General features: G+C 48.5%; 1 protein-coding gene across 16 annotated transcripts; it reads left to right on the top strand.

Moving 5' to 3' along the window:
* LOC144078129 (regulating synaptic membrane exocytosis protein 3-like) lies at positions 1-26,452 on the top strand. Of its 16 annotated transcripts, XM_077606340.1 has the most exons (31): positions 3,619-3,738; positions 4,753-4,773; positions 7,229-7,515; positions 8,087-8,874; positions 9,772-9,812; positions 10,044-10,154; positions 10,325-10,424; positions 10,675-10,798; positions 11,595-11,641; positions 11,747-11,862; positions 11,941-12,071; positions 12,181-12,352; positions 12,444-12,585; positions 12,766-12,823; positions 13,707-13,892; positions 14,441-14,557; positions 15,090-15,152; positions 15,477-15,554; positions 16,440-16,568; positions 17,094-17,183; positions 17,503-17,592; positions 18,022-18,128; positions 18,331-18,434; positions 19,119-19,279; positions 19,477-19,635; positions 20,574-20,791; positions 21,717-21,861; positions 22,161-22,270; positions 22,372-22,473; positions 23,718-23,857; positions 23,933-26,452. In XM_077606340.1, the coding sequence occupies exons 3-31, from the start codon at positions 7,232-7,234 to the stop codon at positions 24,149-24,151; spliced, it is 4,332 nt and encodes a 1,443-aa protein (XP_077462466.1). In that variant the 5' UTR covers positions 3,619-3,738; positions 4,753-4,773; positions 7,229-7,231; the 3' UTR covers positions 24,152-26,452. The 16 variants fall into 16 exon arrangements, with proteins under 16 accessions (XP_077462469.1, XP_077462479.1, XP_077462481.1 ...); XM_077606339.1 differs by lacking the exon at positions 4,753-4,773 and having other exon boundaries at positions 3,600-3,738; XM_077606341.1 differs by lacking the exons at positions 3,619-3,738; positions 4,753-4,773 and adding an exon at positions 5,816-6,838.
* Positions 26,453-27,088: the final 636 nt, after the last annotated feature.

Here is a 27,088-nt window from a genome sequence, read left to right as displayed (position 1 = left end):
GGGGGAGAGAGAGCGAGAGAAACAGACTCCGCCTATCGCAAATCAGCATCCGGAGACGCCAGCTGAGAAAATACAGCATCCAAGGAGGCAAACGAGGATCTTGGAAGCAGGAAAATCAAATGAGCTCTCCCGGAGGCGGTCGGGTGGCTTTGAGGAAACGACGACCATAAGACAAACAAACAAACAAGGAAAGAAAGGAAGAAGAAAAAATATCCCTGGAGAGCCGTCGACGAAAAGCTCAAGCCAGGGCGGCCGCGAGGATGACTGGCTGGCACTCCGCCCCCGGGCCGGGACCGCTGCCGTCGCCGTCGCCGTCACCCTCGCCGTCCCCACCGCTGCCTTATCCCCGCAGCGTCTCTTGAGGTGTGGCTGAGAAAACCGCTGGAGGATTCCGTCGGCCGAGACGACACGACGAGGAGGAGGGGGAGCAAGAAGAGGAGGAGGAGGAGGAGGCGGCGGCGCCGGCGGCGGTGCTCGGGCCCCGGTGGAAAAGATGTCCGCCTCGGTGGGGCCACAGAGCGGCCCTCGCCCGGCCGCCGTGGTGCCGCCATCCATGCCGGACCTCCCGGATTTGAGTCATCTGACCGAGGAGGAGCGCCAAATCATCATGGCGGTGATGGCTCGCCAAAAGGAGGAGGAGGATAAAGAAGAAGCCATGTTGAAGTAAGATTTTCAAATGATGGAGATAGATCATCCTCTTGGCCCCCGCCCTTTTGCCTTTCCTCCGGCATCCGCTACGCTACGCGTGTCGTCATTTCCAACGCTCGCTCACGTGTTTGCCGATAGTATCGGGCTGGCCTCCGTCCGGATCCATACGGATCCGGGTTGGACGTGACCTCCATTGGGGTCGACCTCCTTTCCAGAATAGGGTGTGACAGCAGCAGCAGCAGTAGTAGTAGCGCTGATGAATCATAGAACCCCCCCCCCCCCCCCCTTTCCCCTTTTCAATGGGGACTGCACCCCATACTTCCCTTTACAAATCCCAATTTCCCTTCTAATGTGCGCATGCCACAGAGGCCGCTACTCGTAAACTGCAGGGCGAATTGCTTCTCCCATGGGTACGACAACAACGTCTATCGTCTCAGTAGACCAGCGTGTTCGAGTGCTAGCTAAAAAGGTTCTAAAATCCAAGATGGGGTGTGGTTGGCTATATTGGCAGTCCCCCGCTGCCTGGGGACGGCTTGGCTTGGGGGTGGAACGCGGCGTTTTGGGACAGCTTCCCAAATGCTGCCGCCATTGAACATGGGCAGGTGTCTGTAGCTCACGTGGATCCTCCAAGAGGAGGAGCACCATAGCAAAGGCTATACCTTTCACAGTGTTGGGGTTATTCTGGGATATTATTATATATGTGCACATTAGGGCACATATGGAATATGTGCATATTATTAAATCATTCTTACGAAGCAGACGAAAGCTCGATATAACAAAAACACCCCCCCCCCCCCACTGTTTATATATCCATTAATAAACCTATCACACAGTAGTTTTTTTTCTTTTTCTGAGGGCAGTACTGTCTGAGTTCCTAACTCTGACCCCCCTTTTTTCCCTTTAATTCATCCCAGAGTTAAATAATGCCAATGTTTGAGGCGGTCGATGTTTTTCTCAATGGGTCATCGGAGGTCTTTGTGTGGGGGGACTTTCTCCGTTTCAAATTCAAGCACTCCTCTGAGCAAGTACCATGATTTATGACCACAAAATGAAAAGAAGACAAGGTACGCGATGGAGTCAATATTATACATTTGCCTTGTGACCCTAAGCCATTGAAATTTAGCAGCCTTGTTCACAGCCATCTTTTCTTTGGGCCAATCAAAGCATTTATTCAAATTGACTGCCATTGCTCTTTAAGTCAGAAGACATTAGAAGGTGAAAGTCCAAGTGAGATTTCCCCGTTGACCTTCTTGGCCTTTAAAGGAAAGCCTTTGTGTTGTGTGTCAATCAACGGAGTGTGTGTCATGTCGCAATATTGCCCCCCCACGGCTCCAAAAAAAGCTTTTTTTGTCGCAATCATTGAGCCCTAGGGGGCACTACTTTCACACCTATTTTTACAGTTCAAAACAAACAAACAAGCAATAGGTCCCTTGCAGAAATCGATTCTGTTCGCCTTTCTGGACTGACTTTATCTGCACTTGTGCACTAATAATGGCATAATATGCCCAGTTTGTGCTACAATATAATGTGTAGAAATCCATGGGAAACTACTATTAGGCTACAAATAAATACTGTGTGGTTGAATTTGTCGTATAGCAAATAGCAAGCTGTTTTACATGTATAGTAAGTAGTAAAGTGAAATACAAATGGTAAAGGTTAACAAGGAAAGAAAAAAAATCATTGAGTGCAACAACATCCATCACCCAGCCAAGTGAATATTTCAATATTTCAGAAGACGCTTCTAAGTGTGCACTATTTTTACAACCTGATCCATAATTCAGCATTAACATTTTTCTCCTCGAAACTTCGGTCTCCTGGAAAAATTCCTTTTGTCCATCTGGGGCGCCATACACACCGTTGACGATAGCGGGATTCCCCTTCAAATGCGTGCCTGTGATCTGTGGGTCGAGCAGGCCCGAAAGGAAGGGAATAAAAGAAGATCTGAGAGCTTTGGGCGCATCTCGCTTGGGCACTTACTATTTCAGCAGCGTGTATTTCTGCCGCGTGTGCTGCCCACTAGCGGACGAGAGGAGAAGTGCAGTCGCCTTATCAATTATGACAACCCCCCCAAAAAGAGAAAGATCGATAGAGACGATATCCCCATATATGACAGAATGGATTTTAAAAATACTTACAAATTGACAAGTTGATCATTGCACGTTATTGGAAAATATTCACGTGGCTCTATAATCTGACAATTGGATGGAAACATTTGAGTCTCGCCACACAACAATTTGTGGATTAACTAGTGGAATATGAACTAAGGAGGAGGAGAAAGTGAAGCGAGTGTGTGTGTTAGCGGGTTGAGCTTGCTGAGATAGAGGGGGGATTATGCCATGCTGATGATTACTCCACAAAGCTGGTCGTGAGAGGAGGTCAGAGGTTTTCGACGCTGCATGTCATCTACGTGTAATATACAAGTGGAAAGCCCATATTTCTTTTAACTGGAAAGTGCACCCAAGTGGGACAAATCCGTCACTCATACGCCCGTCGCCTGTATTGCTACTCTGTGAACGTGATGGAGAAACAATGGATACAATCCATGCTAAATGACAAAGTATTACAATCAACAATGACATTCCTAAATTGAACCCAAACAGGTGAGAAAAAAACTCAAGAAAAAAAAAAGATGCCTCATGGGAATTCTACCCCTCTGATGGGGGATGATCAACCATATTGATTATCGTTAAGGTCAATCATTCACTTGTGATATCAGCCAACACGCCGTGTGCCGCCGCGTTAGCGGACGACATAGCTTGTTTGCGCATTTATTGGAGCTTTACCCCAAGACCACGGTCCGACAGCCATTCTCGCCATATCAGCAGTCCAGAAATGTAGCATTTAAGAGCACCTCTTGTTCCGTCTGCCCCCCCTAGAACACTGCACCAGCAGTTCGAGAGCTACAAGCAGGAGGTGCGGCGCATCGGGGCCGAGAGCCGGCGGCAGCCGGCGCAGCAGAAGGACGACGCCCCCACCTGCGGCATTTGCCGCAAGACCAAGTTCGCCGACGGCTGCGGTCACCCGTGCTCCTACTGCCGGACCAAATTCTGCGCCCGCTGCGGGGGTCGAGTCTCTCTGCGCTCCAACAACGTGAGCTCCCCGACCGTGGCGTTCGCTTGTGCTAGTGTTACACCCTGCATTTAATCTTAAAACACAGGGAGAAATAATCACAACAGTGATGTTATCAACACAAAAACCCATAACATACAATTACACCCATATATATATATATATATATAATCGACACATTAGAACCCAAAACATAATGTACAATTAGACTCGTTCAATATACAGTCATAACTTGTGTTATCTTTTCTTTTTACAACTTCTCAACTATTCAACAGGGCAAACAATGCAATATCAATAACATAACATCCTTTCTATGACCGTCATAGACACTGTACAGTATAATGGTGGCCGAAGGTAGCGTGCTAAATGCTATTCCATGTGCGTGACCCGAGACTCGCACATTCACGCTCGCAATTCAAAAGTAAATAAACATTCCCAAACATGATCTCCTTTCTCACACGCTAAACAGTGTATATTGCAAACCACAAACTCAAGCGGCCTCTACAACAAACAGCATACCTTAAAACACAGGGAGAAATAATCACAACAGTGACGCGTTGTTGTTTCTTCAATCCAACTTTACTGTAATGACTAAAAAATCTCCCGTGTTCCAAGCTATGTGCTAAGACATCAATAATCGAATACCGATACTCTTTAACATGCCACACGCTTGCCATGTGGATCAAAGGATCAACAATCGAACACCGATAAACACATCCAATCCAAACTCGTTGTACATTCTCAACATGCAATCGTCAATAAATCAAACACTCTATCATGTCACACTAGCTAGCTAGCCGGCGGCTCGTTGTCCGCTTCTGGTTCTCGCCTTGAAAGAGAACCGGAAGAATGGCTGAGTCTTGTGGAATGCTTGAGATTTGTCCCCGAAGCTCCCGTACAGTGTCAGTCAGTCCGTCCGTCCGTCCGTCAGTCAGTCAGTTTTGCCAGGGGTCATCCAATGAGAAATTCCCAAGCGGAAGCCACGACTAACATACCTATGCATCTGTTGTTTGTCTCCTTTTTCCCCCCGCAAAGTGTATCGTAGCAAAGGAGAGGGTAAGGCTTTCTCGCTGACGGATTTCTTGCATGATTTGCCCTTCTCCACGTCGGGGTTTGGATTCATTTGCGGAGGTGATCCTAAGAATCCAGTCCAATTGATTGTCTTTCTGAGAAGGGATTCAGACCCTGACCGTCGAGCGGAAAAGTGTGCATGATCGGGGGGGGGCGTGGCACTTTGCTCACATGCTGACCCTTCTCCCAAATGCCGTCCGGTGAGTGCTTTGAGCGGAGACAAAGGACAAGTGTCCATTTTTCCAAACATTGCCTCGGCAGACCGGCATGCAAATGTGAAGAAAAGCAAAGCTAGGATAGGCACCACGCAAACCTGCGCATGAGAACACCTTGCTTGCTTTCCAGTGCAGTTGAGCTTGAAACGCTAGTGTGTGTGTGTATCACTGTAGAATAGCCAATGGATGCTATTTCAGCACAAGATTGATCCAAGTTTGTAAAGAAGTCCCCAAGTTTGTCGCCCTGCACATGACACACCATCCCTGTGTGAGTTCATTTCACTTGTATAGTGATTTTTCTGTATCTATCGCAGTGTTCAATTCAGTCTTGAGGTATTCTGGGTACAGATGGGTAAAACTTTAGGAGTTCTACCTTTTTAAGTGAATCATCCTCATTTCATCACAGTTTTGATCCAATATTGACGAGCTGTTAATGGGCCCGTGAAGTCATTTTTCATGGGCGAGCTGATTCCATGCATTGATTTGCCCGTTCCATTTTTGCTTATTCCACCAAGGTGCTGATAATCTGCTCGTAACGTGTAGCGCAGGGGTAGGGAACCTGTCACTCGAGAGCCACATTTGGCTCTTTTGATGGGTGCATATGGCGCTGAGCTAAAATATGGAAACCGGTGGTGAGAGAGCCGAGTCCTGAACGCACCAATAGAAACGTCATTCGGCACTGTGGCATTGATTTTCTTTGTCGTTTGCATCCATTCTCTCATTGATACTCATTAAACTCTTTGATATTCATTGATTAGCAACAGCGTAACAATGTTATCAAAAGAATTCAGAGACTTTTTGTACTATAAAAGTAGTAAAATGATTAATTTATTTTGCATATTTACATGTATTATGACTTTTCAATTGTGAGTATAGCTCTCAAGGAATAATATTTGAAAATAGGAATTGTTTACGGCTCTCTCTTCCAAAAAGGTTCCCGACCCCTGGTGTAGCGTAAGAAGTCAACGGCACCAGATGCTCTACTCTTTTGCGTGCAAAAGCCATGATTGCTTTTGCGTGAGAATAGCAGACGTGATCCTATTGCCATTTATGCCAGTATTGTGGGAAAACGCACCTTATGGAGAAGCGCTACCAATTTTGTCATACGCACTTTCTGGGTATGATGACAATTAGGCACAGGTCGAGCCAATGATGATGACAAAGCCTATGTCCGATTATTATTGCTTGTCACTGACTTTGTGTCAGCGTTTTTACCCAATGGGTGGCCTAGGAATGGATTCCCTGTTCTTGAAAAAAGAAGAAGATTACAGTAGTAAGGGTTAAGGTGGACAGCCGACTCCTATTAAAGCTCATTGCTCAATATATTCTATGTTTTTGTTTAAGTGTGGCGTAAACCTGGAAACTACCGAGTATTATTCTGCATTCTTTGCCGCGGTCGGCCAGAGAGTGGCGGGGGTAACGATGGACAAAAAGTCACAAGTGGACGCTTTGATTGTCATTTGATGATGAGTTGGAAAATACGTAGCGAGGGGCTGAGAGGATTAGCGGCCGCCGATAATCTGAAAATTCTCTTCTGACGCAAAGAGGTGGAGAAAGACATGAAGAGGAGCGCTCGCTGCTTGCCTGGCTTGTTCGCCCTGGGCCCATTTCTTTCACATTAGTCTGCACGCGGGCCACTTGGGATCGGGATCGAACGACCATTCGAGCCTTGTAGACTGGCAAACCGTTTGAATGGGAGCCCACTCTTTCTAAATTGGGGCTTCTGCCGTGGATTTCCAAACGTCGCCCGCTTTCTCTGTTCCATGTTGGGATTGGGATTGTAAATCCTGCTGCGTTTGCGCCGTCCAAGCCAGCTTCCGCGACCATGCTTCCGTGTGAGTATTTCATGTTGCCTCGGGCCCTGATTTGGGGGAGATCCAATCAAATGTCATCATTTGCAGCCGTCCGTCGCCACAATCCATCGTCATGTGTCTTTCTGTACGTAGATTTTGATCGCATTCAAATGATAGCGGATCACTTTTGCAATGAAACTAGGTTGAATAGTTACTGCTGTTTTCTTCACTGAAGGTTTAATGTGGTAGATGACTTGCCGTGTGAATTAAAAACCTTCCCCGCGCTCGTCCTCACCTCTTCGGCTACTTTGGTTTTAAAGTTGTCGGTTAAAAAGCACCGGTGAATGTTTTCCCCGTTGTTGTCTCGACGCGACGACATCGATTGTTTGTTTTCCAACCGCGACTCTTTGTTTTGTACTTTGACCGCCACAGGTGATGTGGGTGTGCAACCTGTGCCGTAAGCAGCAGGAGATTCTCACCAAATCGGGAGAATGGTTTTCCCAGTCGGAGGCGCGGCCCGGGAGCCCCGCCTCCGTCTCCGCCTCCAATGAGCCGGCCAAAAGGCCCGACGGCAAGCCGCTCCGCTCCAAGTCTCACGCCCCGTCCTCGGCCACGGACGCCAATAGCGAGGCCATGCATCGGACGCAGGGTGGCCCCGCCTCCAAGGTTCCGGACGCCTCGCCCGCCACTCGCTGCCAAAGTCTACCCCCTCGTGAAAAGTAAGATGCGATCTCGCTGCGACATGTTGTTCGGTATGAAAGGAGAGTTTTTGTACGGTACACGGTCGATTGGTCGCCGGTCTTTTGGTCGCCCGGAAGGTTATTGATAATTACCATTTTAATCGTTGCTCAAATTCCCTAAATACAAACTGCGAATGACTATTTAGTCCTACTTAATGCCCTATTAATTATTAGGCTAAAGAAAAGCTCCACATTTCCCGGACTTGTATTGTTTTTTGTTGGAGAACTTTTTGTTAAGACCCCGACTTCCTGTAGCTTCTTAAAGGGACAACACATGTACATACAAACTCTTCTACACTCACACGTTGGCTCAGTGAAACTTCTCAGGGCCATGGTTGGCTTTTATTCATGCGTAGACCGTCTTGGTTTACCTTGTTTTGTCGCCTGTCTTTCGGTCGCCGGTCTTTTGGTCGCCCGTTGTCGCGGTCCGGGCGACCAAAAGACGGCGACCAAAAGACCGGTGACCAAAAGACCGGCGACCAATCGACCGCACACGTTTTTGTACACCCGTAAAACATCCCATTCATCTAACCATCTGGTCTCCGTCTAGGAAAAGGCCGGTTTCGTACCACGAACAAAACGGCAAGGCGGCTCCGGGACGCGGCGCGGGCCGCAGATCTTCCGGGAAGCTGCCCTCTCAGTCGTCTTTGGACGAGAGGGTCGTCGAGCGCCAAGAGAGACAGCCCAGGGACGGACGCCCGCCGGAAAGGATCCTCTCGCGGGACCCCGAGGACGACCCGGCTCGCTCGCCGAGCGCTCGGAGACCGGCCGAGGAGGACGAGCAGAAGGAGCGTCGGCGGCGCGAAGAGGAGTTCCGCACCCGTTACCGGAGCGACCCCAACCTGGCCCGCTATCCCGTCAAGCCACAAAAGGAGGAGCAGGAGATGCGAATGCACGCCAAGGTGTCCAAGGTCCGCCACCAACGCAGACACAGCGATCTGGCCATCAACGAGGTCGGGCGGGGGCCGGCCGAAGGAGACCAGCGCGCCGGCAAGAGGGGGGGAAGCCGCGGGGCCCCGTCGGAACGCTCCCGGGCGTATTCGGCCGAAAGGACCGCGGGGGAAGCGGCGACGGCGCCCGGCGAGGACGGGGGCCGCTCGGAGCCGTCTCGGGCGGCGCCGAGGAATCGACGGGAAAGCGGCGGCGCCCTGTCGAGGGAGGGCTCGCAAAGTTCGGAAGCGCCCGAGTCTCTGCGGCCGCCCCCTTTGCGCTCGTGCAAGAGCAAGCGCGGCGTCGACAAGAGGCAGATGTCCATCAGCAGCTCAGATGAGGAGGGCGGCTCCACGCCCGAGTACACCAGCTGCGAGGACGTGGACATGGAAAGCGTCAGCGAGAAAGGTCAGTTCCGCACACACACACACACACACACACAGAGTCTTACCTACCACCGCTTTTCCTATTTGAGTTCCATCTCAATTGTTTTCCTACTGGCTGGTGTCAGGCTTTCCTGCAGCTTTTCCATCTCACCAAAACAATCTAGGAAGAGCGCACCTTCGACGTCGCAGTCACCAAAATCGACTTTTCTGAAAGTCCTTTAGGCCATGCCTTTATCAAATTGTGTAGATCAGTGGCATGAAAATCCGTGGCAAACCCGCTGATGGTGAAAGGCTTCTAATGAAGAGAGAAAAGTTACAAAGTTTCCCATCGTGGCTTTCCGCAGTGATTTTCTGTGGCCAAAAAGGAATGTGATACATGTATTTATATATTTTTTACAGTAGAATTACCATTCCAAATGTTCTCCCAGCCGATGTTGTACTCACGCTTTACAGTACGTATGGCCGTGGGAGAATAAAAATATAAATGTGTCATTTCCACGTGGCCACTGGCGCTCAAAGGACAGCTTTCCTTTATTTGCCCAAAGCGTGTGATTTAGGCCAGCAGATTTATGGAATTAGGTCAGTGTTTCTCTTGCCATGTAATGCTTGACAAACTGCCACGTACTAAAGATAAGGTCCAGCCACTGTCGCATGCGGCCCGTTGCATTCCTCTTTTATTGTGTGCTATTCACCAAGCGGCGCTCTTCTGGGGGGGAGCGTTACCCCCAGGTGAGCCCGGCTTTGTCCACTCGCAATTTGTGGACCTGACGTATCGTGGCGGGCGGGCGGCCGGAACGTTCCGTGCCAGACGTTCCACGAGCCTCCATCTCGTCTCCGTAGCCAATACTTGGCTGGTGGCGATGCTTTCCGGACCAAACCATAGTATTTTTAAACAATTGAGCTCTATTTTTGTTTACAGGTGACTGGGACTGTCACCTACTGGATCCTACCGTCTGGCACGTAAGTCTCGGAACAATCTTTTTCCACCGGGCCGCCCTTTTCCACTCTTCCACTTTTTTTTATGGCCGTCACTCATTGACCAAATCATTACAATTCGGGTTAAGCAGACCAAAGCGGAAAAGGAAACGCCATCGGATGCCACTTTCTTCTTTGCGGTCCACCATTTGACTTCTCCTACGTGACCCACCCGTCCTGGCCAACTGTGTTTTTTTTTTTTTTTGTCCCCCGCAGCATCCGGTCACGTGGCAGCCTTCCAAAGAGGGCGATCATCTGATCGGACGCATCACCTTGAGTAAGAGATCGGCTGTGCCACGAGAAGCCGGCTCCCTCCTGGGCTTAAAAGTAGGCAAAGACGCACCCTCCGCACCATCTGTTCACCCGCTCGCAAAGCATTCCGTCTGTCCGTCCGTCCGTCCGTCTGCGTGAGATGGCATTCAGTGACGATGCGGGACGGAAAGGAAAGTGATTAAGGCGGAGTCCGGTCTTTGATCTCGCCTCTCGCGCTATCGCAGGTGGTCGGTGGGAAAATGACACAGACCGGAAGACTTGGGGCCTTCATCACCAAAGTCAAAAAAGGAAGTCTGGCAGATGTAGTTGGACATCTGAGACCAGGTGAGAGCCAGCGTCTTTTTCTGGCATTTTTGCTGCATGCAGTAGGCTCGATTGACTTGATTTTCATTTCTATTTTGCTGTAAAAAAAATTAAATAAAGGATGAGCTACTTGTTTATCATAAATGTGTGCATCAGCGTAAAGCACTTTGGGACCCCTAGATAAAGTGTCGTTTTATTCCATTTTGCCACGATAGTTGAGTGTCAGTTGGCACTCGTGCAAGCGGCCAAATATTCCCGACTTTTGTTCCAGGCGACGAGGTGTTGCAGTGGAACGGCAAGTCGTTGCCGGGAGCCACCAAGAAAGAGGTCTACAATATCATCCTGGAATCCAAGGCCCAACCTCAAGTGGAACTCGTCGTTTCCAGACCCATCGGGTAAGATTGCCTTCCTTTGGCTGGGTGATCAACTTTTATTTTAGTTCGGTCAGTACGAGCAAGTGTGAGTAAGTACTTGTACTGTGGCATTCAATTTGGTAGGACAGGCCAAATGCTCCAAATGATAGAAATGATAGTACTTTCCCGCCATGTTGCACCAAAATACCGTAATCTCTTGGCTATGAATTGTATTTTGATGTTGAGAAAAATCATCACAGATGGCGAGAAAGGGTGTCTGATGCAAAATTACCATGCTAGTGGCAGGCTTTACGACAAGGGTGTCAGATTCGGGTTGGTTCGTGGGCCGCGTTAAAGTCAACTTGATTTCACGTGGGCCAGACCATTTTAGATATAATATTTAGATTTTTTTTTAGAAATGGATTAAAAGCCCTGAATATTCAGTTTTTTATCAATCAAAACCAATGTTTATTTAAGCTTTTTTTAAAATATATTTGTAGATTTTACAAAAGGATTTTTGAACTAAAAACACAGAAAAAAATGGATTAAAAAATGACAATGATTGATTTAAAAGGGGGAAAATCAGGAAATTTAATAGACATCTATACTCTTCATTTGAATTTGATCCTAAAACAGAAAGTCGGCACTCATCATTGACTTTCCCGGGCCACACAAAATGATGCGGCGGGCCAGATTTGGCCCCCGGGCCGCCACTTTGACGCATGTGCTTTACCACATGTGAAGGATTGCCACACTCCACAAATTCCGGCTGTGTAATGTTGGCATTTCTTTCTCTTGAAATGACCGTTGTTGTTGTTGTCGTTGTTTTAATGCACAGTGACATTCCCAGAATCCCAGAGTCATCTCATCCTCCGCTCGAGTCTAGTAAGTATCTGACGTCGGGATGCCATTGGTTTTCTTCAAATGGTGACCATTTGACCGTCTGCTCTCGGCCCGCCCCTTTTATCGGTCGCATTTGTCCTTTTCCAGCAGGTTCCAGTTCTTTCGAGTCCCAGAAAATGGAGCGGCCCTCCATCTCGGTCATGTCCCCCACCAGCCCGGGGACCCTCCGAGACCTTCCTCCGCCGCTGCCCGGACAACTGTCCGTAAGTGTCTACGCCGCGGCTCCCGCGTGAACCACGGACGGCGGACGGCTCGGCCAAACGCTTGCCGTGGTCTGGCAGGTGAAACTGTGGTACGACAAAGTGGGCCATCAACTCATCGTCAACGTCCTCCAAGCCACGGAGCTGCCTCCGCGCCCCGACGGACGACCGCGAAACCCCTACGTCAAGATGTACTTCCTGCCCGACAGAAGGTTTGTGGAAGATGTCCCCCCCCGGTTATCGAAAATAGAGAAAGGCGAAAATGTGGAGAGGTGGCCGTCCACACCCGCTTGCTAACCCCGACAAACGATGGCGTTCCAGCGACAAGAGCAAGCGTCGAACAAAAACGGTGAAGAAGAGCGCCGAGCCCAAGTGGAATCAGACCTTCCTGTATCCGCACGTCCATCGGCGAGACTTTCGCGAGCGCATGCTGGAGATCACCGTCTGGGACCAACCCCGGGTCCAGGAAGAGGAGAGCGAATTCATGGGCGAGGTATGCCACGCTGGAGGGGGTGGGCTTCTTTCCCGGGGCTCCTTGACCCTTTGACGTGTTGAGCCTTTTCTCGCCTCCCGTCTTGTCTCAGATCCTGATCGAGCTGGAGACGGCCTTACTGGACGACATCCCCCACTGGTACAAACTCCAGGCGCACGACGCCTCTTCCATCCCGTTGCCTCAGGCGTCCCCGTACTTCTCGCGCAGACACGTCCCCGGCAAGAAACTCCAGAGTATGTCTTTTCTTCCTCCGGCGAAGCGCGAGCGCGAGCGCGGGCTCTCGGCCGTTGACGACGGCGCGTACCATTCGTTGGCCCCGGCCGGGGGCACCGGATGGGTCCGGATTGTCCCGACCTGACGGCCTTTTTGTATTTGTGTGTGTGTGGTGTGTGTGTGTGGGTGTGTGACTGCAGGGTCTCATCGCATCATCGATACAGAGTTTGATGATGCTTTGATGCTAGTGACCAAAGGTGGGTACGGTGTAGTTCCTATGTACGTGTTGACTGGTAGCGGCCTCCGGGCGCCCAGCACTGGCTGAGAGAACAGACCATTGCCCCCTAATCCCCAACCCGGGGCCCCTTAAAGCGCAGCGATCCAACCTCTCGCAGCCAAATCTTCAAATCCACCATCAAGGAATGCTAGTTTTTTTTCCCTATTGGACTGGTGGCGTATGCTATTCTGGCTGTCCTGTAGCGGTGCGCTCGCTGTAGGTAATACTCTATTGAGACACGGGGGGCCACATTACAAGGTTCTCCTCCTCTGCTGACTGTAGGAACACTGGAACGCATGCCCAAGTGTAGCTTTTTAGTTCACCGCCATCCCACCAAGTCTGATGCATGCCTCATCTCGACTCCGAAGCCTCGGCGTGATTTTTCAATGTTCCCTACTCGGAGCTCTGCCGTGGTATGGAACATGATTTGGAAGCGAATGGGCCTTTCCTAATACAGTGGTACCTCTGCTGAAGAAATGAAGTAGAACTTGATTTTTTGGTCCAAAGGACAGAGATGCAATTGACACGTGGTAGCCCGCACCCCAATCGGAGTCCGCCAAAATAGCCACCACAAGACCAGGGGAGGCTAGCCAGGTATTGGGAGAGCAATTTGGGTTTTTTTGTCGGGTCACTTGGAATTTCTTTTGTAATTTGTGATACTATTGCCAAGTAGGGGTGTACCACTGTATTCAGTAATCTATAAACAATGCAAAGAATTGTAAATAATGTTTTTTTTTCTTACGGAGCGCCACAGGAAGAGGTATCGAAGCTGGCCCGAAAATGAGCCGTATGTTCGAGAAGGGAAACCAAAGAAAGTCCACGGGTCCACAGCTGATCCGTGTCCGTGTGTTTGGATGATTTGGTAGGAGGAGGAGGAGGAGGAGAAGGAGGAGGAGCAGGAGAGCGCAGTTCCAGGGACAGAGAGCGAGCCAGCACCTTGGCGGTGCCCGAACAGCAGCGCGCCCTCCAGCATCGCTCTCGCTCGGTTTCTCCTCACCGAGAAGATACGTGCCGGGCCAGGTCGCGCCCGGCGTACGTGCCCATGCAAAGGTCAGTGACCTTTAGTCCGGCTGCCAAGGAAGCATTAATGACTTCATATAGAGCACTTTGACACACAAAGTGGCGGTCCGGGGGCCAAATCTGGCCCGCCGCATCATTGTGTGCGGCCCGGGAAAGTCAATGATGAGTGCCGACTTTCTGTTTTAGGATCAAATTCAAATGAAGAGTATAGATGGCTATTCAATTTCCTGATTTTCCCCCTTTTAAATCAATCATTGTCATTTTTAATCCATTTTTTCTGTGTTTTTAGTTCAAAAATCATTTTGTAAAATCTAAAAATATATTTAAAAATAGCTCAAATAAACCTTGTTTTAGACCTATAAAAATGGAATATTCAGGGCTTTTAATCCAGTTCTTTTCATCCATTTATAAAAAAAAAAATCTAAATATTATATCTAAAATGGTCCGGCCCACGTGAAATCAAGTTGACGTTAATGTGGCCCGCCAACCAACCTGAGTTTGACACCCTTGATATAGAGTATGATCCAAACCACTTTAAATAATCACTTCATTTCTTCTTCTTTTTTTTGAAATGTCAGGAGCTTGGATGAGATCCACCAGAACCGCCATCACTCCCAGTCCCCTTCCCATTACCTGGACTCCAATTTAGAGCACCAACGCTCCGGCGACTCCGATTACGAGTACTCCGAAGACAGGTAACGCTTTTAAACACTTTTGAAATATACTACATTTAGGGTGTGGCGATCTGTGCGTTTTATTTTTGAATCACAAAAGCACCACGTTAACTTTTTTTCCAAATTGGATTTATAAAAATGCTCTTCTAAGGTTGATTGCAAAATGGCTCCTTTTAATATTTGAGTCTACGGCGTATGGTTAACCTCCTACAACCTGGCATTTTTGATTGTCGAGACCACAATGTTACATTTTGGACGACAAGGGCCTGGTGTCCACTTTTCTCAGATGATGTCAAAAGCTCATTTGTTGTTTTTACACTCATTCAAAGCCTAATTATCGCCTAAAAATCAAAGACAAAAATAAAAAGGCATGCCTGGCAAGAGTTTGGGTCTTAGGAGGTTAATGTGGATTTACTGCTAGCTTTGAGTGATTTATTTCATGTTTTTTTGTCACTCATGAAATCACAAGCCTGTCTGAGTTGCCATCCTCCTGTGTTGTGTTTTTTTGGGCCGCTTTTTCATTTGTTCACCCACATCGTCATGGCAATGACAGTGAAGCCCCGGAGACGCGCGGCTCAATCCGAGGCGGGAGTGCCGAGTGCCTGCACACAAACAGGTAAAAAAAGAAACATTCCAAAACAGGAGAACCGTCCCCAGACCATATGATTTCGGACCATGTGCCATTTTGTAACCGCCGTCACCTCACTCTCGATACGGCGTGAGCGTTTGGGAATGTTTTGTGTGGCGAAATGAAAAGCTTCTCCTACCGTTGTCGTATTTTAATATTAACAATGCAAAGTCACTGTGTGAAAAGATTGCTACGCCATTAGGGACCTTTTTTATTGGATTCACCCCTCCCAATATGTATCTTGTTGTCACTCACAGTCGCCATCTACTTTTGTTTCCCCCACTTTTTTTTCTTTGTACGCATGGCAACCAGAGGTGCATGTAAACATAGCAACACCCTCCCTCCCAAAATGCCCCTCCTAGTAAATGGTATCCATAAAGACATGTACAGGTAAGCAAAAAGGGGAGCCGCTCTTCCCCTTTTTCTTCCTCCATCCCTCGCCGTCGTTTGTGCCGTCGCCCAGCCGTTTCGTCGCCCCCCCCCCCTTCGCTTTTTTGTGAACGTATGCCTCACCTGGCTATAACGTCCTTCTGTCTGCAAATGTGGCCCGCCAAGCAAATTCTAGAGCAGGGGTAGGGAACCTATGGCTCCATGGGAGCCATATGTGGCTCTTTTGATAGGTGCATACGGCTCTCCGCTAAAATGTGAAGTAAAATATGGTAACCGCTGTTGAGAGCTCAGTTCTGAATGCATCAGTAGGAGCGTTATGTGATCATTGTGGCACCGACACTACTTCTAGTGTGGCTTTAAACATTTTTTTTTCCATTTAGATTCTTCTGCATAGATACTCCCATTGATTAGCATTGATTAGCAACAGCGCAACAATGTTGTCAAAAGATCTCGGAGAACGTTTGTACTTTAAAAGTGGTTTAAAGTACAAATAGCACCCATTTTAGTGTATTTTTTCCTTTTAAATTTTGAGTATGGCTCTCACGGAATAACATTTGAAAATATGAATTGTTTATGGCTCTCTCCGTCAAAAAGGTTCCCCACCCCTGTTTGAGAGCGTCAAAACAACGACTCTTTCATTGTGACTGTCTCGCGCTGATATTGTCTATCCCATCTGGTGATGCATTGACTCATTTATTTTCTAACCATTCCATGTTTTGTTATTGGAACAGCCAATAGGAAATGCTGTTTTGATGTCACCCATTGACGATGGCGCCTTGGCTTTGCACGCTTTTCTTTCCTTCTGCTCACGCTCTCAGTTAAGCTGCATGTTTCATTGAGTCTTTCCTTTCCTGTTTGTGTATTTTGTTGGCGGATGGTGTCCAGCTGCACCCTCCCCGCATGCTTAAAGAGCAAGCTGCCCCAAAGGCAAGAGGGGGGCAACAACAACAACAACACGCATCGTAGCATCTTTGCACACCGTGTGCTCAGGTTCACTGACGAGGTCCCGGTTAGGTAAGATCATTCTCGTGCAAACGCGCCCAACTTTGACAATGCAAAAAGAGGCTCTGTGTGGCAAAAGCCAGGTGGCTTTAGGCCCCGGAGTCCACCTCGGGAGGGCCATGATGACGCCTCGGCCCAGCCACCATCTGTCCAAAATTCCAAAATAACGCTTCCCCTGCTAGTGGGGTGAAAATGCTAAGTATGGACGGGACTAAATGCTGCCCAAAGCTGGTCTCTCTCTCTCTCTCTCTCTCTCTCTCTCTTCCCCTCCCTTTCGCAATGGCGAACCGATCCCCACGGCAACCTTTCACTCTCGCAGCGTATGGACGAATGAATGGAGATACGTCGTGACTGCGTTACCGCAGCATCTGACCACCTTTTTACACCTTTTGTCTCCTCTGATTGACCTCTGACCATAATTCCATTGCGCGTCAATGTTTTCTCCTGCTATTGGCAATCCCGTCTGCCCTTTGCCAAATCCTTTCCATTCTCTCTCTCCTTTTCTCTCTCTATTTTTCCTCTCTTTTTCTCTCTCAGTGACCTGCAGCCATCGTTGGATCGAGCGAGGAGCGCCAGCACCACCTGTTTGCGACCGGACGCCAACGTCCACTCTTGTGACCGAGACAGGTAGTCGGAAAAAGCACGCCGAGTCATTCGTCACACTCACAAATGTTCATTGGTTTCCCGTCAACACACAACTGGAGTTAGCGCCATGTTCAAATTCATACACCATTTATTCGTCATGGATGTCCCGAGAACTCTTCCTTCCATCGTTTCAATCGTCTTCTTCTTCTTCTTTGGGGCGTCATTTAAAGGAAGGACACCCTATTTGATCAGTCTCCACCCGTGTGTACTCCATCTGAGTACCGCGCGCCCGACCCGATGGCGGTCCGACCTCTGCGCCCGTTGATTTTTTTTTTGCTCTCTTTAATCTTGCCAACGGAAGTCGTATCCGGCCCACGTCTATCCTGAGGGGCAGTCGGGGCAAAGGCTTTCCGCTGAGGCCCTTAGGCCAGACGCCATCGCAGACGGACAGGTGCATGCCGTGATCGGCAGGTGGCCGGCTCGCCCTACTGTGTGCTCCCGTTTTTGCTCACGTGTATGCACCACCGCAAGCACATTCTTTTTTGGTCCGATGGTCAGCGGCCCGAGCGAGAGCCCCGCTAGCTAGCGTCGGACACTTTGAGGATCTCCTTTAACCCCAAAGCTTTCCGTCCCGCGTAACGTAGACGCCGCTCATGTATTGGTGTGCGTGAACGTGGCTTGCTTTCTTGTGTGTACGCCGTCGCTAACTCCTCCTCTGCCTCCTGTGTACTTTTTGTCCCCTTGGCTTTAATGATCATTTTGGGTCTATCGGTGATCTTGTTTCTTCCGCCTCTGAGAAAAGAGGCATTTTTCTGGCACGTGTCCCCCACCCCCGTTCTAATGGCTTTCTTTCTGTCTTTGTGTGTGTGTGTTTTGCCAGAACGCACCCTCACGGCAGCCCCTCTTCCCCAATGGGGACTCCCTCGTCAGGTCGCAGGGGTCGCCAGTTACCGCAGCTTCCGGCTAAGAGCAGCAGCGTAGAACAAGGTTTGCTGTGTGTGTGTGTTGGTTGGTGTGTGTGTGTTGGTGTGTTGGTGTGTTGGTGAGTGTGTTGGTGAGTGTGTTGGTGTGTGTGTGTTGGTGTGTGCGTGAGCATGTACATGTGTGTGTGTGTGGTTTCAAGCACTGTACACCAAGTGTCTAAGCTTGTTATTTTCCCGGGATGATTGTGGCTTTCCTCTCCTCTTAGCGCTGGCCGTTGAAGAGCGAGCCCGCCAGCTGCACGTCAAAGTCCACGCCTACAGGCCTTCAGCTTCCCGCGACCCGGAGTCGGAGCTCAAGAATAAACGAGAGGTGAGCCTGTGTGATGATGCTCAGAAAGAGTCTGAACATTAAAGTGGACTTTAGGTGTGTTAGGTTCACCAATAGGTATTCCCAAATATTGACCTTTCAACAAAAGAGGCATCTGAACTCCTATCCTTATTCCTTGCAAGAAGAGAATCGATCCACACGCGTTTCCGGTCAAGATCGTTCTGATGACTCGATGTCTCTCTTGCTCATTTATTCATAAGATTGAACAACATGCATCACAGAAGTCTAAACATTTTTAGAGTCTCATAACAATTGACAGTCCTCCCATTCTTCCCAAGAGAGTTTTGATGTGAAGCCGATGCTTCCCAAAACAATTGACCGTTCTCTTGATGTGAACCATAGTCTCCAGAAGTCCGGGTGGGTGCAAAAGGGGAGTGACCTCCAAAGTTGTTTTGGTTAACTTTGGAGCGAGCATTTCTCTTGCAAGAGTCAATAATGTCAATAAGATTCATATATATATAAAGATTATATTTCTAGCAAATTTATAATCATGATAAACCTAACAAAGTGCTACAGACAAATGATGAATTTGGGATGGATGGCAACGGAGCTTGACATTGAGCAAGTAGATTGACCTTTTACACCCGGGAAAAACAGACCGCGGCCCTCCGGCACCCCAACCCTATCTCTATCTCTTAGCCACGAGATGCGCTTGGTGTTTTCCAGATGTTTGCGGAACAGCGACGCAGCAGCGACAACATGTCCGCCAGGTCGTCCGACAGCGACATGAGCGACATGTCGGCCCTCTCCCGCGCCAGCAGTGCCTCTCGCCTCAGTAGCGCCAGCTACATGTCGGTCCAGTCGGAACGCCCCGGGGGACGTCTCAGGTCGGTGTTCTTCATCCTCGCCGGCGTGGCGTTCGCGGCCTCCGCTCCCGTCCCGCCTCCGTCCCCGCCGTTTGTTTGCACCATAACGACTGTGCATTGTGTCTTTTCTCTCTTTGCATGCCTGCATGTTTCCGTCCAACGGCGTGCGCGCCGCGCCACGCGACGCGATGAACGGTCGCGGGGGAAAACAAAACCAGACTCAGATCAAAGTCCTTAGAGGAGGAAAAAAAGGACAGGAGGATCTCGTGGGGGGTGACTAGGGAAGAGGAGAGGAAGAGGGCGGCGGGAAAGAGGCCCGACTCGCAGGAGTTGAAGCGCAGGAGGCACACGGTAGCCGGAGAAACCGACGACTCCAGGTAAAGACGAATACATCTCGCATTTGTCCGTCCGCGTCCAGCCGGCGTTGGAAAGAAGTATTTGGCCCCTCCCTGCTGGATTTCTCATTCCAAATATTGATGTAATTGAACGAAAATACTATGGGGGAAGAATCCTCGCTAAGTTGGATTGGATCACTTTATTCATCCCGTATTCGGGAAATGTCATTGTGACGCTAGCAAGAAAAGGCATAGTTAGAAGTTAGACAGTGCAGTTAAAGGCTGCAGAACAACAAAGCAAAAGCAAAAAGCACAAAGTACAAAGCAAATCAAAGTCAATGGGATCATTAAGAATCACCAAATCATTAAGACAGAAAAGCAGCAAAAACACAAACGAGCTACGAGTTTCGGTAGCAAAAACGGATGGACTCAAAAAGACGTTAGAAAGTTCCTCAGTAGTCTGGAGCTGAAGAAAACAGCAGCAGGGCAGAACTCCTCGTCTCCGTTGCTGGTAAGCGCCGACAGCTCTTCCATCTTATCCCACGATGGAACGGTTGGTCAGAAGCGTTGCCTCTCCTCCGAATCTCCGGCGGCACCGAGGTCTTGCTCCTTCTGCTGCGTATTGTAACAGCTAGTCCCATGTGTGTGACAGCGTAGGCGTGGCTGAATGGTTCCGAAAAAAGAAGCAGCCGGAAGAAGCCAGGCTAACAAAACAAGGAAAGTTGTAAAAACATTAAAGTAAAAAAGTTGCATAGAGTAGAAGAATTGCGTGGACAGCGACATCTTAAAAGGAGTGTTTGCAAAAAACAAACCAATGGTTTTGTGGCATCTTTTCAAATGATGATCAGAACATCCCATTTGAGCACCGAGTGATCCGTCCGTGGGTTTGGGGTGGAGGATTCACACACTTTGGGTTTGAGAGAGATATCCACTGGAAGCATTTCAACAAAGCGCTGCCTTTTGTCTTTTTCTTTTTCCAGTCGTCAAATGAGAGCTTCGGCGGGACGCAGCATGCCCAAAAGCTCCAGCGCCAGCGGGGACATCTACACGCAGGAGCGCACGGACGGCAGCCAATCGGACACGGCGCTGGGCACGCTGGGCGGAGGCGGCAAGAAGCGACGCTCCAGTCTCAGCGCGCGCGTGGTGGCCATCGTTGGGAACCGCCGCAGCCGCAGTACCTCCCAGATTAGCGGCCCGGGTGAGTCACTCCGTCTAGCAAAGCTCGCACAAAACCACCAGTCAAAAGTTCACCGTTCGCCAAGTCCGTCATTTGGCAAAATCAATGATCGGCAGCCATTCAAGAATGCTTCTGGCTTCAAATCTCATCTCCGACACCCCAAAAAAACTCCAAAGAACCACCTTGTGAGTGGCTGAAAAAGCAGCTTGCTCAAGTTAAGACCCAAGGAGAAAATAACAAAACGTACATTCAAAGTACTCGTGCCGACCGTACGCTGGCTGGCACTCTGTCCCCTTTTGAATGATACACTCTACATATTTCATTGGGTGCACTCCATCATCTTCATCATCTTGTGTGCTCGGGGCGGGCATTTATCCCGGCCGAGCCTTCCATTAAGACAATGAGTCACTTTTTGTCCTGGGGAACAAACTGTACTGGTACAAGGTACATTTGCAATGCTTCTTTTATTCTGTGAAAAAAAAGGCTGGTGCCCTTTGTTGCATAGTGCATGTTTAAAAAAAAAAAAACAAGCTTAAAAATGGAGAGAAGATGGTAGAAAGCCCAGAGCTCAGCGCCCAGTCACACGTGAGAATTGCCCCTCCGATTCCAAGTTTAATTCATCCGGAGTCGCTGATGAAAGGCGAGCGTTCCCTTTTTTTGGGATCAAATGTTAAAAAAGCTATTTGAGCGCACGACGCCTCAGGGGGGAACATGTCTCGTTCTTGGTAGTGGAGAGAAAGGAAGCCAAGATAGCCAAAGATTGAAAACACGTCCATCATTTCTGTCCAAGTCAGGGGAGAGTCAAGGCAGGTAAGCCAAATCTCGAATTAAGAGACTTACATTTGATCTGTCTTGTTGTTGTTGTTTTGCTACTATATACAAGATATTTTGACCTGAAAATGTGACTAATCATCATGATCCTAAGCCACTTTGTTTTTTTTTGCAGAGGCAAAGACTAAAAAGGAAAAAGGAGCCCCCATCCAGAGGAGCACCGAGACGGGCATGGCGGTGGAGCTGAGCAGGAACATGAGCCGGCAAGCCAGCAGGGAGTCCAACAACGGCAACATGAACAGCTACAACTCCGAGGGGAAGTCAGTCTTCTTTTTTTATCTCTTTGACTCATACGAGCTAAAACCAGAGCTCTTCTATTAGAATGTTTTTTTTCACCCGAGGGGGTTCTGTTTTTCATCAACCGTAGTAAACACTTTTGACTCCAAGGAAACCCGCCACATGAAGGGATTAGTTTCCCGGCTTATTTATAGTCCTCGTCAACAATTTTGGCTTCCGTCACCGGTCGCCGACATTAAATGATATTGTGCGGAATGCCATGGCGCCTTTTCTGTCTTTCTATGTCAGAGGACACTCACTAATGTCTCTGTGTCTCTCTTAGTATCTTCTCTGGGGTCAATCTGGGAGCCAGCAGCCAGTTCAGTGACTTTTTAGACGGCCTGGGTCCGGCTCAGTTGGTGGGCAGGCAAACACTGGCCACACCCGCCATAGGTGACGACATTGTGGATCACCAGATCACGCGCTTCCGCGTGTTAAAGTGGAAATCTATTTAATCGTGGTCTCATTTTCTTTCCGAAAATCTTTTTTTTTAGGTGACATTCAGATCGGTATGATGGAGAAAAAGGGTCAACTGGAAGTAGAAGTTATCCGAGCACGGGGTCTCGTCCAAAAGCCGGGATCCAAATCCCTGCCAGGTATTTCAAAGTCCGTAGACCTCAAACATGATCTACTGCAGGGGTGGCCAAACCCGTGTCCTGGAGGGCCGCTGTGGCTGTAGCTTTTTGTTCCAAACCGATTGAGCACAGACAGTTGAAGCAGCGGGGGTTGGGCTGCAACAAGAAGCACCTGACGCCAATCCACTGATTGCACTTGTGCGACACTAGTATTGTGGAAAGCTTTGCTCTGTTGAGCTTGAAACCAAAGGACTCACTTTGGCCCCTTTATTTAGTTTGCCCAGCCCTGTTAAATAAATGCCTTGTCTTATGGGATGCTATATTTTATTTCCCTTATTTGATACATTTTTGGGATCATTTCAACTGGCGTATAACAACTTTTGTACAGGATTTTTTTAAAGTAGTTTTTTTGTCAAACCCATCTCGATGTATCCAATTTTGGCTCCATTTTGGGTGGGCGAAGCTTTTGGTCTTGGTGGGCCGCTGCACTTGCAGCTTTTTCTTCCAAGTCATCCAGCGCAGATAGATGTATTCAAAGTTAATCAACGGGGGTTGGGACACTGTGGGTGGGGTGGGGTGAGGCCAGCTTTTCCTTCCTAGCCATCCGGCACCGACCAAGCTGACTGACAAACTTGAACCAGTGGGGGTTGGGCAAGAGAAGCACCTGACGCCAATCCACTGATTGCACTTGTGCGACACTAGTATTGTGGAAAGCTTTGCTCTGTTGAGCTTGAAACCAAAGCACTCACTTTGGCCCCTTTATTTAGTTTCCCCAGCCCTGTTAAATGACTGCCTTGTCTTATGGGATACTATATTTTATTTCACTTATTTGATACATTTTTTGGATCATTTCAAATGGCGTATAACAACTTTTGTACGGGATTTTTTTAAAGTAGGTTTTTTTGTCAAACCCATCTCAATTTACCCAATTTCGGCTCAATTTTGGGTGGGCAAAGCCTTTGGTGTTGGAGGGCCGCTGCACTTGTAGCTTTTTGCTCAAGCCATCCAGCACCGATCGAGCTGACTGACAAACTTGAACCAGTGGGGGTTGGGCTGCGACAAGCACCTGACTGCAATCCACTGATTGCACTCGTGGGACACTAGTATTGTGGAAAGCTTTCCTCTTTAGAGCTTGGAATAAAAATATGCACCGTGGAATAGTTTTCCCACACACAACTGATCCACTGGTTGCGGTCACCTGAAAATAAGCCTAAAATAGGAGCACTTTTAACAGGAGTCTTTTCCGCCTTTTTATCTCTCCGCAGCACCTTACGTCAAGGTCTATTTGTTGAATAACGGCGCCTACGTGGCCAAAAAGAAAACCAAGATCGCTCGCAAAACCCTGGACCCGCTCTACCAGCAAGCGCTGCTCTTCGAGGAAAGCCCGCAGGGTAAAGTCTTACAGGTGAGGCAAATCGCTCTGGCCCGAAAGGCCCCGGGCGCCCCCAGAGAGGAATAGCTTCCCTTGCGCCTCCTCCAGGTGATCGTGTGGGGAGACTATGGGCGCATGGACCACAAGAGCTTCATGGGAGTGGCGCAAATCCTCCTGGAGGAGCTGGACTTATCCAGCACGGTCATCGGTTGGTACAAGTTGTTCCCGCCTTCTTCTCTGGTGGATCCCACTCTGGCTTCCCTCACGCGGCGAGCGTCTCAGTCGTCGCTGGACAGTTCCTCGGGACCGCCCGGGGTCCGATGCTAGCGGAGCCAACGGCACTGCGAGCTGCGCCGTGAAAAGGACGACGCCCGGGATCCGCTCCCGCTTGCCACCACGTGCGCTGGGAGAAGGACAAAAGCAACTATAAAGGAGGGCCCAAATGTCCAGCGACAACAATCAGAAAAGGCAGCGCACCGCAAGGAGAAAGCCTCGTTGACATCTGACAATCACTCGCACCTATGGTGGTTCATTTCGTCCGTTATGGACATTTAGGACAGATACCGCAGTCCCCCGGCCCGTTTCCGAAGATTGGCGGCCGTCCGCGGACGACAAGCCGTAGTTTGAGAGACGATGAGGTGGACGGACGGACGGACGGACGGACGAAGCAACAAACCACAAGTAAACAAATGAAGCAGGGTCCATTGCAAGCAATTGTATGTAAGCGCTGGAATGTAATGCAGTGGAGATTGAGGTGGCCTCCCATCACCGCTGCAGCGAGCGTGTGGGAGCCTCCTCCGGAAGCCCACGGGACCTCCGGCACCCCCGCCTGCCCCAAAGCGGGGGGGTTTCCACGTGGGTATTTAGTCAGGAAGCATACGGCCTTCTTCTGGTGCCTCCACCCTGAAGTCGCATCACTGGTCTCTCTCTATCTTTTCCTCTCTTTCTCTCTCTTTCTCTCTCTTTGTGGAAAAAAATCCTCTTTTGAAAATGTTTACCATGGCTCCTCTCAGGCCATAAGCGTCTTACCGTGTTTGCTTTGTCGTCTCTTCACTTTTTCCTCGGTCCCGGTGGCACAAAATGATCTTCGAGCGTGTGCTCTACGCTCACGATATGTTGTCGCTCTGGTGTGTGTGCATGGAGAGAAAAAAACGAAACAAAACAAAAACAAGCGATAAAAAAGGTGATGAAATTATTTATTGTCTGCGAGCCTTGTGCAGGTACGGGAGAGCGCTCAGTACGATACATCTTAGGTTTTAAAACCTCAGATGATGGACCTCCTGTGTGGAAGACCAACCAAAAAACATTTAGCTAGTTCACAGGTAAATTTCACAGAAATAAATAGTCACTATTTAAAAAAAAAAAAGGGAAAATAGGACATTTTTATTTACCGGAGGAAAAGTCTGTCAAATGCCGAGCATGTTTCGATGTTTTTACTCAACGTTTCCGTTTTTGGAGAATTCAACACGAGCACAAGAGCTTGATTTCTTTATTTTTTTTTTACAATTAAAAGTCAAACTTTTTCAAAAAATAGGGAAAACCAATCACAGACACATTTCTGGTTGACTAAAAAGCCGGGGCAAAAAAAATGCTCACCCGTTTTGTTGCTGTTGGTGTAAAAGTGTGTAAGACAGACTGAAAGTTTACACTACGGACTCCATTTGGCCTACCCACCTCGTAAAAAAACACCTGCTCTGACCTGCATGCATTTTTTTTTCTAAAACGATCAACAACATGAAAAAAGAATACTACAGGAGGAGTATGTGTGCGTGTGTGCTTGTGTGTGTGTGTGTACCACACACTTGTTTGTACTGTAAGGCCACTTGACTTGTATGTTGCATGCAGTTGTACAGTTTGCTCGTCATTGAATATTAAAGAGATGGAACTAAGAAAGGGAAGCCATTGGCCAGCCAGGTGCTGATGCTGAACGTCTCTCAAAATGGGATGTCTTGTAGTCCCAGGCAGACTTTGCACCTCATTTTAGACCACCAAAAAGCTGGTGTATCAAAAAAAAAAAAAAAACCAAACCCAAAACAACAGGTACAGTCCAAATGCAAATCCGATCCAGTAAGACGGACGGAAATTCAATTTCTGTCTCGACCTGGCGCCGTGGTCCGATAGGATCTGGCCTGGCGCATTGGGAGGCCTAAAAGCAAAGTTCTAGTACACTGCATCTTCATGGAGAGCCATTGGCTCACGCTGTGGCCAAGTCATTTCAGCCAAAAATGTATTTGTCCACGGCTGGGGATCACTCCAGGAAATGGACTTGGCTTCTTGGCAAAGTGGTCCTTCAAATCGTGGAAGCAAACCAGTCTGTAAAAAAAAAAAATGTCTCAATGATCGTTTCCACCCGAAAAGCAATGTGTAAATGTGGCGCCACTTGGGAAGGCTTTCTTTCTTTCTTTCTTTCTTTTTCTTTTTCTTCATCGGCATTACCGGGACAAGGTGGATTGTTCACGGCGTCCGTGTTCCGCTCCAAGAAAATTGGACCAAAAAATGTCAGGTGTCGATTGAAACATTTCTTGTTTGTATACCGGATGTGGCTCAAATGATGTGTATGTTTTATATTTCAAAAAGTTCATTTTTATGACTTACAAATAAAAAGAATGTACGGAAGAAAACGCTCATTTGAACTTTCTCCAGGTGGCGAAGTTGAGAGAACATTTACTCTTGTTTATGAATATGGCAGAACTGTGCATAGTATAACGTTTGTTTTGTTTGTTTTTCTACAGAAGTGGCCAAGCAGGCAGCAGTTTTGTGAAGATCCAATGGGCGAGTTGTGCGGTCCCCGAGAGATGGCGCAGTTTTCTCACATGTAAGACCAACAAGTTTTTGTGTGTGTCGACAGATGCAAAATGCGAGGCTGGTAGGCGACAAGCTTCAATTCCGCAAGCTAACGTCGCCTACTTATACTAAACATGATTGACGCAAACCAAGAAGCTCAAAAAATGTCCTTGTTTTAACTTGTCATGTTGTTTTGTTGCCATTTAAGAAAAATGTCAAGAGTGCAAAAGCGTTAACTGCAGTGCCCCTCTAAAAAGGGGAAGTCTGCAGAGTTGAGAAGCTGAGTCAGACTACACTTGCCATTTTACACCTACAAAAAGAAGTAGTAGTTATAACACTTTCGCTTCATAGAAAAGTGGTAACCAAGAAGTTGGTGAAAACACTGGATTCCATCTTATCTGGCCTCCTCACTGAAAATGAGCATTTTCAAATGTATCCACTCCATTTTGTGCCCATTATTTTTTAGTAGACTGTTACTAC

The sequence above is a fragment of the Stigmatopora argus genome, chromosome 7 (genome assembly GCF_051989625.1).
Source record: "Stigmatopora argus isolate UIUO_Sarg chromosome 7, RoL_Sarg_1.0, whole genome shotgun sequence".
Taxonomy (NCBI): Eukaryota; Metazoa; Chordata; class Actinopteri; order Syngnathiformes; family Syngnathidae; genus Stigmatopora; species Stigmatopora argus.
Note: the sequence above shows the minus strand (reverse complement) of the source record. Positions and strands in the feature narration are given on the sequence as shown.